The 16,020-nt window shown below is 42.5% G+C and overlaps 1 protein-coding gene across 1 annotated transcript in view; it reads left to right on the top strand.

Annotated features, from left to right (window-relative positions):
* Positions 1 to 14,453, top strand: part of LOC126458240 (signal peptidase complex subunit 2) — a 46,285-nt gene extending 31,832 nt beyond the window's left edge. Inside the window, exon 5 of the mRNA XM_050095140.1 lies at positions 13,975 to 14,453. Within this exon, the coding sequence (XP_049951097.1) occupies positions 13,975 to 14,161 (187 nt within the window). The 3' untranslated portion in view covers positions 14,162 to 14,453. The remainder of the gene's footprint in view (positions 1 to 13,974) is intronic.
* The last annotated feature ends 1,567 nt before the right edge of the window (positions 14,454 to 16,020 follow it).

Below are 16,020 nucleotides of genomic sequence, written 5' to 3'. Positions count from 1 at the left end.
CAGTTACAGGGCTGGTGTAGGTATAGGAGGTGCATAGGGCAAGTCTTGCAGCGGGGTCGGTCACATAGATAGGAACCATAAGGTAGGGAGATGTGTGCAGAGGGAGCATAGGATCTGACAAGAATATTGCGGAGATTGGGAGGGTGGCGAAAAGCTATTTTACATGTGGTGGGCAAAATCTCAGACAGAATGGATCTAATTTCAGGGCATGATTTTAGGATGTCATGGTCATATCGAAGTAGCTGATTAATACATAGCAGACCAGGATAATACTGAGTGACCAGTTGTGCACTGCAAAGTTGTTTTTTGGAGGGATGAGCAGTACCAGGATTGGATGTGACAGCCCAGAAAATCTGCTTTTGAACTAGGCTGGTGGGGTAATGATGTCCAGTAAAGGCTGAAGTGAGAATGGTGGTATATTGCTGTAAAGAGCCTGCATTTGAACAAATATGTTTGCCTTAAATGCCAAAGCTGTATGGGAGGGAACGTTTGACATGGGAAGGATGGCAACTGTCGAAATGTAAGTACTGTTGTTTTTTGGTAGGTTTAATATCGATGGAAGTGTGTAGGGCCTTTGGTGAGGGTGAAGTCAGCATCAAGGACAGTGGCACGGGATTCGAAATAAGACCGTGTGAAATTTAATTGGGAGAAGGTACTCAGAGATACAAGGAATTTTAACAGATCAGCCTCATAATCAGTCCATATAGTAAAAATGTCATCAATGTATCTAAACCAAACAAGGGGCTGAAAATTTATGGAGCCCAGGAAAGCCCCCTCCAGGCGACCTGTCCCTAGGGGCAGGTACAAAGGCACACGTGTTAACACGTCCAGAGCAGTTAAAGGGTTAAGATGAGTAGGAAGGATGTCATAGGTTTGGAATCAGGTGGGCATTGACAGATCGTGTATTTGGGGGATGTTGGTATAGAGGGAGGTGGCATCAATGGTGACAAGCAAGGCATGTTGTGGGAGTGAGATGGGCATGGATTTCAAATGATCTAGGAAATGGTTGGGATCTTTGATATAGGAGGGAAGTCTTTGTACTATGGATGCAGATGCTGATAGTCCGTAGTCGCTATTTTAGTTGGAGCTTGTCCCTTAAATCTTCCTGCACAATTTACGTTGCTTTGTGTAGTCTGCCCATCTTCAACCAGTCTGTCACAGCCCAGTGACAGATTGTTATTGCTGTACACATTGTTTTCAATATAGCCCCACAAAAAGGAGTGGCAAGTGTTCAGATCTGGAGAATATGGTGGTCAATTGAGGCCCATACCAGTGGTCTCTGGGTATTCCAGAGCGAGAATGTGGCCCCAAAGTGCTCCTCCAGGACATTAAACACTTTTCTGTTTCGATGGGGTTGAACTCCGTCTTGCATGAACCGTATCTTGTCAAAATCAGGGTCACTTTGGATAATGGGGATGAAATCATCTTCCAAAACTTTCATGTACCATCGGTAATCACTGTGCCATCAAGGAACACCACACCGATTATTCCATGACTGAACATTTCACACGACACAGTCACCTGTTGAGGGTGAAGAGACTTCTGTATCAAAAAATGTGGATTGTCAATTCAACAGGTGCATCAATTTCGCTTATTGACAAACTCGTCGAAGTGAAAGTGGGCTCCGTCACTAAAACCAAACCATACAGCACATACTAATTCCCATCATGCCCTTCGGCCATCCGTGCAGTTTGAACACCCTAACCCAAACCATTCAGAAGTTATGATGATTTTTTTTTTTTTTTTTTTTTTTTTTTTTTTTTTTTTCATATAGTTCAATAATTGTCACCCTGTATGTGAATCATTTATCAGTCCATATGCCTAAGTAACTGGCTGTGTTTTTTGTGAATATTTGTATTGTGCTATTTTATGATCGGGTCTCTCTGTGGTTTTCATTTCAGTAATATATAGACTGCTTTGTACAGGATCACGTTGAGATTGTTTTTCAGGTACCACATCCTCATCCAGTGTAGGATGCCACTAGCTTTGGTTTCCAATTTTCTTCTTAAGTTGGCTGATACCACAACCAACAGATAATCAGAGTATGAATCAGTCTGGTCAATGTATGTACCCCATCCATTCTCTTTAGCTGGGGCTCGATTTAAAGATTATGAAAGACGGACTCACAGATTGAATTTTGCAGACACCCCTTTGAGATTCTCTTGATCAATTTCTTTACCTGCCCGCCACTCAACATTTCATTATTACAGTAGGCTAGTAGACTATTGCTTAGAGTTGCTGGTACCTGCAGTTCTGCCCTGAGGGTCTCAGCATTCATTTGCTGTGAACGGGATTGGCGACACCAGAATACCTTAGTGGGGACTGGTAAGTGCCGCCAGTCCTCTGTCACCATAAGTTCTGGGCATGTTTCAGCGACCACTGTATGGCACGGCAGTGGAACGTTGTGTGTCTCAGGGAAAGGGGATCTTGGCTTGACCACCCAGATCACGAGAATGGTAAAAACCTCTATAAAATAACCCTCAATATCAAGGTGTGCTGCGCACTGATGAGATGCACGGCTGTTGATGTGGAACAATCGTTAGCGTGTGACGTTTGTGGAACATGCCCCACCTCGGTTGTATAAGGCTGAGGTGGATCCTTCGAAGTTTTCTCTTCCACCTCCCAGTATAATAGGTGGGCTGCTGGTAGGTACCAACAGTCAAATAAGAGGACTCATTTAGCCAGTCCTCCAGGCTTAGGGATATTAAAGAATTCTAGAGGGTATAGTAAAAGAGTGCATTCTGCAAGCCAGAGTGTGTTTTTATTGGTTTAACAGAAAGAGGTGAGTTTTGAAAAAGTATCACCTTTTTACATGAAAAAGGGTTTAGAGGGGATTGTAGGTACTTTAAAATCAGTTAAGCAGTTGCCAAATAGGGCACTGTTGGTAGAAACATCAAGTTCCCAACAAGTAATAAACCTGCAGAAGACAAAAACCCTTGTGGAATATGCCATTGGGACTGAGCTCCACGCCACATTAAACCACAGTAAAGATGTTACCTGCAGCGACCTGGTGGACATTCCCAAAGAAGACATGAAAGTTGAATGGGCCCAAGAAGGCTTTGTAGACATGCAGAATGTTATGAAAATTATGGAAGGTGATCTGATTAAATCTGACTTATTCATCCTCACTTTTAATAGAACGAAACTCCCGGAACATATTAAGGTAGATTTCCTTCGCTTAACCATGCAGCCCTATGACCCCAATCTAATGTGCTGTTTTAAATGCCAGCAATTTGCGCACACCACACTTGGATGTAAGGAAGAAACCACTTGTGGCAAGTGTGGTAAGGCTGCCCACAAAGGAACAGATGTTCATCTCCTCCAGAGTGTGTGAATTGCTCTGGGGCTCACCCTTTCTTGAGTAAGAACTGTTGTGTCTTCCTGGAAGAATGGAAGTTACAGGAGATTAAAACCCCACAACAGATCTGCTACATTGAAGCCAAGTAGAGATTTATAAGACCATGCTGCCCCCCAATGTTCACTACCCCCTTTGCATCAGTTGTTAAACAGACAGTACAGAAAACTAATGCTGCTACATAGATGGAGGTAGCTAGTGTCAGCATTAGTATCTGCATTTGTCAGTGTACTTGTGCTGCTGCAGTTAACGTCATAGCCTACACTTCCTCCCAAAACATTGGAAAAGTCTGTGATTGCTAATGTTCTGAAGCTCCCTGGTCCCCCTAAGGTCCAGCACTGCCACTAACGCTGCCATGGTTTTGGCTCCGAAGCCTACCCAAGGCAAAAAATCAAATGCCAAGTGCCCCCTCTGACAGAGTCAGAAAGTAAACAATCCGACAATGTCACCGTCATACTATCTGACATCTCTCTTGACGCTTCAGTAGAGCTAATGGAGCTTGATGTCGGGCTGGAGCAATCATCTCGCCCCAATACTGAGCCCCCACCCATTACAGGTTCCCCTCCCCGGCAGAAATACTGGGTGAAAGTGCAACCCCATGGAAGATAGCATCAATATTACAGTGAAACATTAATGGGTTCAGGACACACGTGGAGGAACTGAAACTGCTAATGCAGGAATGCCTCCTGTGCCTGTGTTTACAAGAAACACATTTTGAAGCTACTGAAAGTCCTGTGCTATGGGACTACACCCTTCACCGAAAGGATGACCTGACTGGGGACAGAGCCAAGGGAAGGGTTGCTGTGTTCGTCAGTAATGCGCATCACTCTTCTGCTCTCCCCCTGGCTAATGACCTGCAAGCAGTTGCTGTTGAAATTCAAGGGTGTTGGAGGATCACTGTTTGCTCTCTGTATCTACCTCCGCCACATGCTATGGACTCTGAGGCTCTAATAGATCTTGTGGAACAACTTCCGCAACCATTTTTCCTACTGGGAGACTTCAATGCTCATTACGTCTTGTGGGGCTATACCTCTACTAGCCCTCAGTATTGTGTTTTGGAGAGCCTCGTGACATCTCACGAGCTGTGCATCATCATCATCACAGGTACTCTCACTAATTTCTGCACTACTACTGTGTCATTCTCAGCCATCAGATTCCAGAGACCACTTCTCATTTTGCATTCACTACTGGATGAAACACTCCCAGAAGAGAAGCCGTTAACATGGATGGTCAGAAGGGCTAAATGGACACTTATCAGCCAGCCAGCTGGCTGTGTGTGAACATCACAACGGCATCCAGGAATGGGTGTACCATGTCACACAAGTGAACCATCATGCCGCTGACTTATCCATCCCAAAGTCCTCGGGTCATCTTAGGAGACGACCAGTACCTTGGTGGACAGATAAGTGCTGTTCAGGCATCCGGGACAGCCGTGGGGCTCTTCGATGATTTAAATGCCGCCCTACAGCAGAAAACCTCATAGCCTTTAGAGTTCCGAGAGCCACTGCTCTTTGTGTAATCAAGGAGAACAAGAAAAGGTCATGGAAAGTGTTCCTGGACTCTATCAACTTTTCCACTTGTTTTATGAAAGTATGGGAAGCCATCAGGAGGATTTCTGGTAAACACAGTCGTTTACCAATAGAAGCAGTGTTGAAACAGGGATATCTCCAAACAGTGTCTGGAGACATTTCTCAGACACTGGTAGAGAATTTTGCACAAACTACAGTCAATGCCAGCCAGGATCCAGTGTTCCATTGGTACCGACTGACTGAGGAGAGGGGAAAATTGGGCTTCAGATAAAATTCCAAGACTTAAAACTACACTTTCTCCACAAGGGAGGTGGAAGCAGCCCTGACTGAGACTCGTGATACTGCACCTGGTCACGACAAAATCCAGTAGTGCAAGCCTCAACATTTTCCAGTAGCATTAGAGGAAATCCTCTTCAAATGTTTTAATCCTATCTGGCAGAGAGGTAACTTCCCCATCTCATGGAGAGAGGCACTTTCAATACCTCTCCTCAAGCCAGGAAGGACCGCACATTCCCAGTAGTTATTGGAGTATCACCTTAACGAGCTGTGTAGGAAAGACCCTGGGGCAAATTCGTACCCATCATCTGGTCTGGTTGTTAGAGACCAGGCAAATCCTTGGCCACTCTCAGTGTGGATTCCAGAGATTTCAGTCCACTCTTGACAACGTGACTTTGCTAAGTGCGGCTATTGACCAGGCTTTCCTTCATAAACATCACTGTATTGGCATATTCTTCAATATATGTAAGGTCTACGATACTACTCGAAGACACTGTATTCTCGCTCAATTGCTTCAATGGGGTTTTCGTTGCCACCTCCCCATCTTCATATGGTCTTTTCTGTCTTGGTGGGTTTTTAGTACCCAAGTTGGTGACTCCCTGTCAGATTGTTTTGAGCAGTAGAATGGTGTCGTTCAGGGTAGTGTTGTAGGTGTTACCCCCTTTGCCATAGCACTAAACAATATCACTTCTACGGTAAGGAGTCCTGTACAGTGCTCCTTATTTGTGGAAGATTTTGCAATTTTCTGTTCCTCCTGCAGTGTTGCAACAGCTAGCCATCAGTTGCAACCTACAGTGCAGAGGTTAGAGGAGTGGGCTGCAAAGACAGATTTTCAGTTTTCCGCAGACAGTGTGCATGTGTGTTCATTTTAATCATTCTCATCATATTTTCAATTTACCTGCCTGCATATGAGGGACACCTACGTACATTTTAGAGACTCAGTTCAGTGAGGTTCCTGGGCCTCATTTTTTATTCCAAATTGTCATGGTTGCCACACCTGAGAGACCTGAAAGTCAGGTCTTTCAAAGCACTAAACATCATAAAGTGCCTTAGCCACAGGTCTTGGGGAGCAGTCAGGGCACGTCAGCTCCAGTTTTATAGGGCTTTTGTGTGTTTGTGGCTGGAATGTGGGTGCACAGTGTATGAATCGACAACGGCTTCTTATTTGAAGTTCATTGACACTGTCCACCCTGAGGGGATTCGGCTGGCCAAGGCTGCTTATAGAACAAGTCCCATACCCAGTCTCTGTCCTGAGGCTGTGGAGCCATCTTTTACCATCTAGCACAAACTCCTCATGGTGCATCAAGTATGTAACTTTCTCGCAGCTCTGACTTCAGCCACATACCACACTGTTTCTCTCTGCCTCTGAAACACCTTTTCTCCATCTGTCCACAATGCCTTTTGGGATCCATGTGCGGTGTGTGCTGGAGTCATTCCGTGTGGAGCATGTACAATCTCAGATCCAGGCAGGTTGCTTCAGAGGGCTGGAATGATTTAGATTTAGTGCAGTACAGGAGAGATTGCACTCCTTCTTTTGTTTTAATGCAATATTTTGTAACATTTTAAATGAGCACCACAACTATGTAGCTGCCTTTGCGAATGGGTCTAAGCAGGGGGACTCCATTGGATGCTCTTGTCGTTTTCTCAGTTTGTGTCCTCTGGGTCCAACTGCCTCAAGAATTTAGTGTCTTTGCTGCAGAATTGTATGCGGTATTGCCTCCATGGAGTAGATGAGATGTTCTTCAAGTGCTAAATTTCTTGTCTGTTCCAATTCTCTGAGTGCTCTTCACTCTATGCAGTATTTGTACCCAGCAGGTAAAGTAACCCAGGATGCCTTCCTCTAGCTATGACGACAGGAGAAGATGATGTCTTTCTACTGAGTACCAGGCGCATGGGTAGGGTGGGGAATGAAAGGGTGGATCTAGCAGCCAAGGTGGCGTGTCGTGATCCTCAGTTCTTTCAGTGTGCCATCCCCCTGCATGCTCTCACCTCACTGTTGAGGTACAAAGTCATGTTTCAACGGGGAGATGAGTGGCTAGAAGTGACCGACAATAAGCTCCATGTAGTAAAGCCCACAACTCGGCCGTGGCATCTCTCCTTCCAGCCACGTTGACAGGACGAGGTCCTTCTTGCTCCTCCTCACATAGGCCACAGCCGTAAGACACGTGGCTTCTTACATCAGCGAGAGGACCCTCCAGTGTGTGGCGCTTCTGGTGTACAGATAACTCTGCACCACATTTTATTGGACTGTGCTTTATTTTCTGACTAGCAGGCCACTATGGATTTGCCAACAGATCTACCCTCTATTCTAAGTAAAGTTCAAACAAATGTAATTCACGTTTTAAAGTTTTGTGAATTGTCCAATATTTTTCCAAACATTTTAGGCGAATAACTTTAATGTGTTCTCAGGGTGACTGGCTCAGCCATGTTTTCTTGTATGTGGCCAGTCAGTCACATTACCCTGTGCCTTTGTTTTAGTTCCTTTGTCGTTTTACTTGTGTTTTAATCTCCTGTATAGCACATTTTAGTATTTCTTTGTTTTTTAACTGCATATATTAACATTTCGTTCTTTTATCCACATTCGTTTCTTTTAATGTGTGTAAGTGTGCTGATAACCTTGCCACTTGGTGCCCATAAGCTCCAAAGAAACAGCCCACACACACACACACACACACACACACACACACACACACACACACACCTGCAGTTCCCAGAGTCTTGCAAACATTGTGAGTCCCCAGAGATTATCAAATGCCAAAGCATTTTCAATGAGTGTGGCCATTACATGCTTGCAGCTGACATGTGCTAATTTGATGCCCAATTAATTGCATCATTAATCAACATATTTTCATAGTCACTCAACACTATTTTAGTTGGAGCTTGGCCTTTAGATCTTTCCCTGTAATTTCCATTACTTTGTCTCGTCTGCCCATGTTCAGCCAGAGGACCCGCATTGGTGTGGGCTGAGTCTCAGGAGCCATCTGTGAGCCTGTAATTGGTTACACAGAAGCTGCTTCTGGGCGTTAGCCAAGGTGTTCCTCAGCCAAATTGGCCTATGTGGTATAGGATTGGCTGATTCTTTGTCTTTCAGTTTCTTGAAGATTATTGTGTTTGCTAACTTCCAGGCTGGTGGTACTCGTCCCAGCCTTAGAGCTTAATTTATTAAATGTGTTAAAATGGGCTAATCTATTGTGCTACTCATTTAAGGGTCTCTAAGTCAATGCTGTCTAGGTCTGGTGCATTTTTAATTTTCCTATGGCTAGTGCCACTTCTTCATTTTTGAAGGAGCAGATGACAGTCTCTGTTGGATAGTCTACCTCTGTTAGAGCTCCTAAATTGGTGTAGTATGGATTGTTTGTGTTTTGAGTGTCATCGGGTAGGAACTTATAAAGCAGAAATTCCCCTGTATGTCTCCATCCCTGTGTGAAGGTTCTGTCATCCTGTCTAAGTCTGACTAGCAAAAATGGTGTTTTGCTCTCTCCATCATCAGTTTGTACAGTGCTTCCCATGTGTTGTCACTTAATTGGGTTTGTACATACTCATCCCAATGTCTTCTCCTCACTTTCAGTAGCAGTACCTAATATTGTGCCTTTGGCTCTCTAAACTCCCTGTAGCATTTACTGCCCCCTGGTAGTATCTGCCTGTGGTTCTCAAATTCCTATTGAGTCTGCTAGGTTCATTGAACCAGGATACATTTCTTTTACCCTTATCTACTATTGTTGGGATTCCAGTACCTTGTGCTTCTTGCAGTGTCTCTGTCAGTATGTGTATCCTATAACCAATGCTCCCTTCAATCTGGGAAAAATCATGCACTCCTAAAAATTCCTGTAATTTCTGCCAGTCTACTTTACCAAACAGAAATGTCTTGTTGTGTGTTCTTGTATCGTGTGTGTGGCAATACTTGTGATTATGATTTCTGTATTTAGCTGTGTCAATACCTCCTATTTTATAATTGCTATTGTAAAGTCAGTATTTGATTTTACTCCCATCCTGTTGCTACATGTGTGGGGTTGGCTCTCCCTGTTAACTACATATAGGTTATTTATGTGTATATTGTCGTAACTGGATTGTCCCCATGTATCTGTTTGTGGTGAGTCCCACAGTGTTGAATATGTGTTGACTTATGCAATGATGATTTAACTTTTTATGTCGTGCACCTTATTAAAGTGTGTGTATCTGTTCTCTACACAGATGGATCTCAGCAGAGAACTGCACATAAATTTGCAAAATTACCTATGTAACATTCCTTGTGTGCATTTCTACCATAACTGTGTGGTCAGAGCATAGTAGTTAGATGTTTTTTCACTGGCTGCTGATTGCAACTTTTGGATCAGTGGCCATTTGATCACTGTTGGGGTGCTTGCAGTGCCAATCAGCTATGTGTTCCTTGTGTGCAGTTTCTGTGAGCACATCACGTCACATCCACACATTCCTTGTTGTGACCTTTTACAGCTCTGTGTTCATAACAGTGCTTCCCATAGCATTTAGTTGGAACAGGTTCATAGGCATTTGGTGAAAACAAAGCACTTCATACCCATCCTGGTCAGATCAAAGACTTACACAGGTCTCTGTACACTTGATCAAAGTTGAATCCTACCGATATCCACAAATGTGCTACCCTGCGAATTCTAGCAGTCCACAAGGATCATTTAGAGATTTTTGATCTAAAAAATCATTTGTTCTGATTGTTCACTAGAAGAAAATCATATTGTGCTTCCTTTCAGGTGCCTTACGTTTGTGATGAAACACTGAGCAGTTTAAAAGATGTCTCATTGTTCTAGTCTGTTAGTGCACGTGTTCTCCTGTAGGAACAATTTAGTCGTAGATGCAGTTTTGTTGGATTTTATATCTCCTCATTTTCTTTCTGTTTTTTATGGTTTTGTGTGTCATGTTGTTTGTGTGCTGTCATTGTTGTCAAATTGTTGCTTACCTCATTTTTTGTCATCTGCTGTACCTGTCATGGATGCTGCAGTCATTGATCTCTTGTGAGAATTGTTGTCCTGCTTATTGTGTCTATTGTGAGCATCCGTGTAACCCCATAATACAAAGTGTGCTGGCGTGATGAATCAGTTACTATCAGCCGTGTCATGTTCCCTTTTTGTAATGTATGTTGTCATTTTTGCAGTCTGCTTGCTCCCTTTGGTCAACCACTTTTGTGTTCTATGTCGCGTAGCTTGTTTGCGTGTTGATCTGTGTTTCTGGCCTTGGGGTGAGCAATACTTGCCTCCAACAGAAGGGCCTCTTCTGCGTCATTCAGTCAGTATTCTGCTGAATGCAAGGTTGTAATGTAGGATGTAGTTTCCCTGAGGTACACACACACACACACACACACACACACACACACACACACACACACACACACTCACTCACTCACACTTCCTGACTTACACATTCCTTGTTGATGACCTCATACTCTGATTCTTCATTGTGTAAAGTTAGCCATATTTGAGTACCTGTACATTGGTATAGTTCATGCTTCAGCTGCCTAGCAAAGTTGTAGTCTATTAAGCCCTGCATTACAATGTATTCTATGTACTATGTCATAGTAATATATCTTATATGCATGTTCGCGTGTCAAATTTGGCCTTGAAGTCAGTTTGTCGTAACCATGCAACCACAAAATGCAAGGCATGCGTTCTGGTGGAGGATGCTTTGTACTTCTTGCTCACTGCGTTGATACAGGAGTTTACTATAGCTCACACACCACGTCAGTGAACATATGTGTGATTATATTCAACGTGTGTGATCTGTCATAGCTCATTGTATGTCACACATTCCAGATCCCTTGCCTTGTTCCTGTCCCTTCTTTGCGTGGTATGCACGTAACATTTTCAGATTCCCCATTGTCAGATTTGACTGAAAGATAAGTCAATTTGAGAGGTCTGTGGTGGGGGGAAATGTAAGACTCCACAGCGTCTGAAGGACATATAATTGTTTTAACTGTTATTTAGCTATGCCCAAAATTTTGATAAAACATTTTCACATCCATGTTGTTTTTGTTGTGGTCTTCACTCCTGAGACTGGTTTGATGGAGCTGTCCATGCTAATCTATCCTGTGCAAGCTCCTTCATCGCCCAGTACCTACTGCAACCGACATCCTTCTGAATCTGCTTAGTGTATTCCTCTCTTGGTCTCCCTCTACGACTTTTATCCTCCACACTGCCCTCCAATGCTAAATTTGTGATCCCTTGGTGCCTCAGGACATGTCCTACCAACCGATCCCTTCTTCTAGTCAAGTTGTGCCACAAACTTCTCTTCTCCCCAATCCTATTCAATACCTCCTCATTAGTTACGTGATCTACCCACCTAATCTTCAACATTCTTCTGTAACTCCACATTTCAAAAGCTTCTATTCTCTTCTTGTCCAAACTATTTATTGTCCATGTTTCACTTCCATACATGGCTACACTCCATACAAATACTTTCAGAAACGACTTCCTGACACTTAAATCTATACTCGATGTTAACAAATTTCTCTTCTTCAGAAACGCTTTCCTTGCCATTGCCAGTCTACATTTTATATCCTCTCTACTTTGACCATCATCAGTTACTTTTGCTCCCCAAATAGCAAAACTCCTTTACTACTTTAAGTGTTTCATTTCCTAATCTAATTTCCTCCGCATCACCCAACTTAATTCGACTAAATTCCATTATCCTCGTTTTGCTTTTGCTGATGTTCATCTTACATCCTCCTTTCAAGACACTGTCCATTCCGTTCAACTGCTCTTCCAAGTCCTTTGCTGTCTCTGACAGAATTACAATGTCATTGGCCAACCTCAAAGTTTTTATTTCTTCTCCCTGGATTTTAATACCTACTCCAAATTTTTCTTTTGTTTCCTTTACTGCTTGCTCAATATACAAATTGAATAACGTCGGGGAGAGGCTACAACCCTGTCTCACTCCCTTCCCAACTACTGCTTCCCCTTTCATGCCCCTCGACTCTTATAACTGCCATCTGCTTTCTGTACAAATTGTAAATAGCCTTCCGCTCCCTGTATTTTACCCCTGCCACCTTCAGAATTTGAAAGAGAGTATTCCAGTCAACATTGTCATAAACTTTCTCTAAGTCTACAAATGCTAGAAACATAGGTTTGCCTTTCCTTAATCTTCCTTCTAAGATAAGTCGTAAGGTCAGTATTGCCTCACGTGTTCCAACATTTCTACGGAATCCAAACTGATCTTCCCCGAGGTCGGCTTCTATCAGTTTTTCCATTCGTCTGTAAAGAATTCGCGTTAGTATTTTGCAGCTGTGACTTATTAAACTGATAGTTCAGTAATTTTCACATCTGTCAACACCTGCTTTCTTTGGGATTGGGATGATTATATTCTTCTTGAAGTCTGAGGGTATTTCGCCTGTCTCGTACATCTTGCTCACCAGATGGTAGAGTTTTGTCAGGAGTGGCTCTCCCAAGGCCGTCAGTAGTTCTAATGGAATGTTGTCTACTCCTGGGGCCTTGTTTCGACTCAGGTCTTTCATTGCTCTGTCAAACTCTTCACGCAGTATCATATCTCCCATTTCATCTTCATCTACATCCTCTTCCATTTCCATAATATTGTCCTCAAGAACATCGCCCTTGTATAGACCCTCTATATACTCCTTCCACCTTTCTGCTTTCCCCTCTCTGTATAGAACTGGGTTTCCATCTGAGCTCTTGATATTCTCTTTTCTCCAAAGGTCTCTTTAATTTTCCTGTAGGCTGTATCTATCTTACCCCTAGTGAGATAAGCCTCTACATCCTTACATTTGTCCTCTAGCCATGCCTGCTTAGCCAACATAAATTGATATTGTGGTTATTGTCAAACAATGGTAACTCCAGGTAGGAATATAAAAAATGCAGAAAAAGATAGATTGCTACGTACCGTAAAGAAGACTCGTCGAGTTGCAGACAGGCATGATTAAAACACACACACACACACACACAAAACTGCCAACTCCAGCATCTCGGCGGCCCAAGATGTTGGAGTTGGCGTTTGTGTGTGTGAAACGTGCTTACTTGCTTGCTTTTGTGTGTGTGTGTGTGTGTGTGTGTGTGTGTGTGTGTGTGTGTTTACTGTGAAGGCTGTGTCCGAAAGCTACATGTTAGTCTCTTTTAATCGTGCCTATCTTAAACTTTTTTGGGTTATAGTGTTGCCCAAAACTTTGGTTTCTTGACTCACAGAAGTTTTTGACCATTATATCTTAGACTGCCATAAACAAAGATTTACAGTAGTCACAAGCTCATATCTCTGTGGATTGCACTAAATATAGTCTTTCATAATCACATACCAATTATTTATATCCTAAGTAGTGCTAGAAACTAACTAGGTTTACTATGAGTTGTAATAACAGCGTGAGTGAAAAATAGGTTTTTAAAAATCCTATTTTCATACATCAAGGACAAACATAACTGCAGCAAACTATGATAAAAGATGGTAAAATCACAATCACTTAAATTGGAGCCCGTTGTTATTTTAATAACTTGTAGCTCATTTCGGTACTTGGGATGTCTGGAAAGGTACAGATTGGAAAGAGAAACTGCTAATAAAGTTTGCCGGCTGGAGTGGCCGAGCGGTTCTAGGCGCTACAGTCTGGAACAGCGCGACCGCTACGGTTGCAGGTTCGAATCCTGCCTTGGACATGGATGTGTGTGATGTCCATAGGTTAGTTAGGTTTAAATAGTTCTAAGTTCTAGGGGACTGATGACCAAAGCAGTTAAGTCCCATAGCGCTCAGAGCTTCTTTTTTTCTGTTATTTCAGGAACTTCGAGATGAGTTGTTCTTGCTTTTGCATTTGGGAACTGTATTGAAATATATTTGTTTTTCTTCTGTTTACAGGTATGATGATAAGTACAACTTAGTGCTAACATACAAAGATGGCAAAACAGGTTCTGTAAGAGAAGCAACAATGGTGAGATCTGTGGCAAACTTTATAGATGAAAATGGTTGCCTTGTGTATGAACTTCTTGAAACAGAAGTTTCCAAACTGCATAACAGTCTCCTTACAGAGCGCAAGGAGAAGTAGCAGTATTTGACAGGAGGGCCTGTTTTGACAGTCTACAAATTGGCAGGCTTCAATTGCTCTGTGTGTCAGTGGGAACAAAGACTCCTCTTTGTACATACAGCTGGACTGATATTTATTTATCGTATGCCACACACTCTGAACAGGATATCGATCCAGGGACTTTTTACATGCAAATGCGGGCACATTGCACCATGTGCGAGTTTCAAGGAATGGTACTGAATGGGAAAAATTGTTGATTTGGTGAAAATGATACTTTGTCTTTCTTGTTTCAAATAAAGAAAGTTTAGATCAACTCTGTTTATTTAATTTACCATAGACAAATGTTTTTTAGTACTTACACTTTTATTATGTGTTTCTGTAATACCAAGTTTTCTAAACAAATTGTTAAGCAGACTTAATGGAAAATACTCATTTACTCCCAACAGACACAAATAAAAGTGCACAGATTACCCTGCTTTTTAACTAATATCCATTCCTTGGGAAAGAGAGAGGGATAGGGTGGGAAATGTTAAATAGGAAGGGCATGTCGTTCAAACCCCAGGACGAGAGGTACCCATCCGTTGTGATTATTCTCTATCTTTTTGGGGGTAACTAACCTCAGAAAAAAATAAAAACAAACACCATCTGAACAGGCCTTGAAGGCCTAATGCTACCAACCGGCTGCCATGTCATCCTCAGCCTTTAGGCGTCATGGGATGCAGGTACGGAGGGGCACATGGTCACCACACAGCTCTCCTGGCTATTGTCAGTTTTCGTGATTGGTGCCACTGCTTCTCAATAAAGTAGCTCCTCCATTGGCTTCACAGGGGCTGAGTGCACCCCACTTGCCAACAGCACTCAGCACACCCAGATGATGACCCATCCAGGTGCTAGCCGAGCTCGACAGCACTTAACTTTGGTGATCTTACAGGAATTGATATAACCAGTGCAGCAAGGCCATTGGCCCCTAACCTCAGAATGTGGAACATGAGATTTGGGATCCCAAAAGGGTCAGTAGTGGACCCACTCTTCTTCATAACCTACATAAATGAGTTTGATTCCATCAGAACAGTTGCGCACAGCAATAGGTGTATGTTTCGAATAAGGAAAAGGGAATTCAGCAGTCAGTCACAAATCCAGTCTGTATTTCACTGCATATCTAGATTTCTCTTATTGTATAGCTGTCTTCAGTGCTAATAATTCGAGAAAATACCCAGGAATCAGTATTAGAAAGATGTAGTCAAAAATGACATTTTAAAATAGTAGTGACAACATATTAGGTAATGTACTATTTAAACTGAGTCATATAGTCTCAATAAGATTGTGACAATGTACTATACGACTAACACATACATAACCCGATTCTAACAGAGGCTGTTGTTTACAGTACAAGTAGCCACAGCTTACATTTCATGGGTAGAGTAACATGCTCTATATCACTAACATCAATGCAAAATTACCAGTTCAATTTTTTGTATAAAATTGAGGATAAAATTAAAAACTGAGACCGAGTAACCTTCATTATAATTAACAATTTTGGCATAAAGCAAATACATGTTAAAATATTAAAGATAATATTATGAAAAGGGAAGTTGCTGCTCACCGTACAGTGGAGATGATGAGTCACAAATAGGCACAATAAAAATACTTCCACAAATAAAGCTTTCGGACAGTAAGGCTTTTGTAAAAAATACACACACACACACACACAAACGCAACTCACACACACGTCTGTAGTATCAGGCAGCTGAAGCCACACTGCCCACTGGCACTGATTGTGATTACAGTGTCATCACATACCTATCATAATTAATGTTACAACATCATATGAACTGCAGTGCCTTAGCTGCAGAGAAGAAAAGAAGTGTACAAATTGCGTT

Source organism: Schistocerca serialis, chromosome 2 (assembly GCF_023864345.2).
Source record: "Schistocerca serialis cubense isolate TAMUIC-IGC-003099 chromosome 2, iqSchSeri2.2, whole genome shotgun sequence".
Classification (NCBI taxonomy): Eukaryota; Metazoa; Arthropoda; class Insecta; order Orthoptera; family Acrididae; genus Schistocerca; species Schistocerca serialis.
The sequence above is the reverse complement of the archived record's forward strand: the minus strand, read 5'-3'. Positions and strand labels throughout refer to the sequence as shown.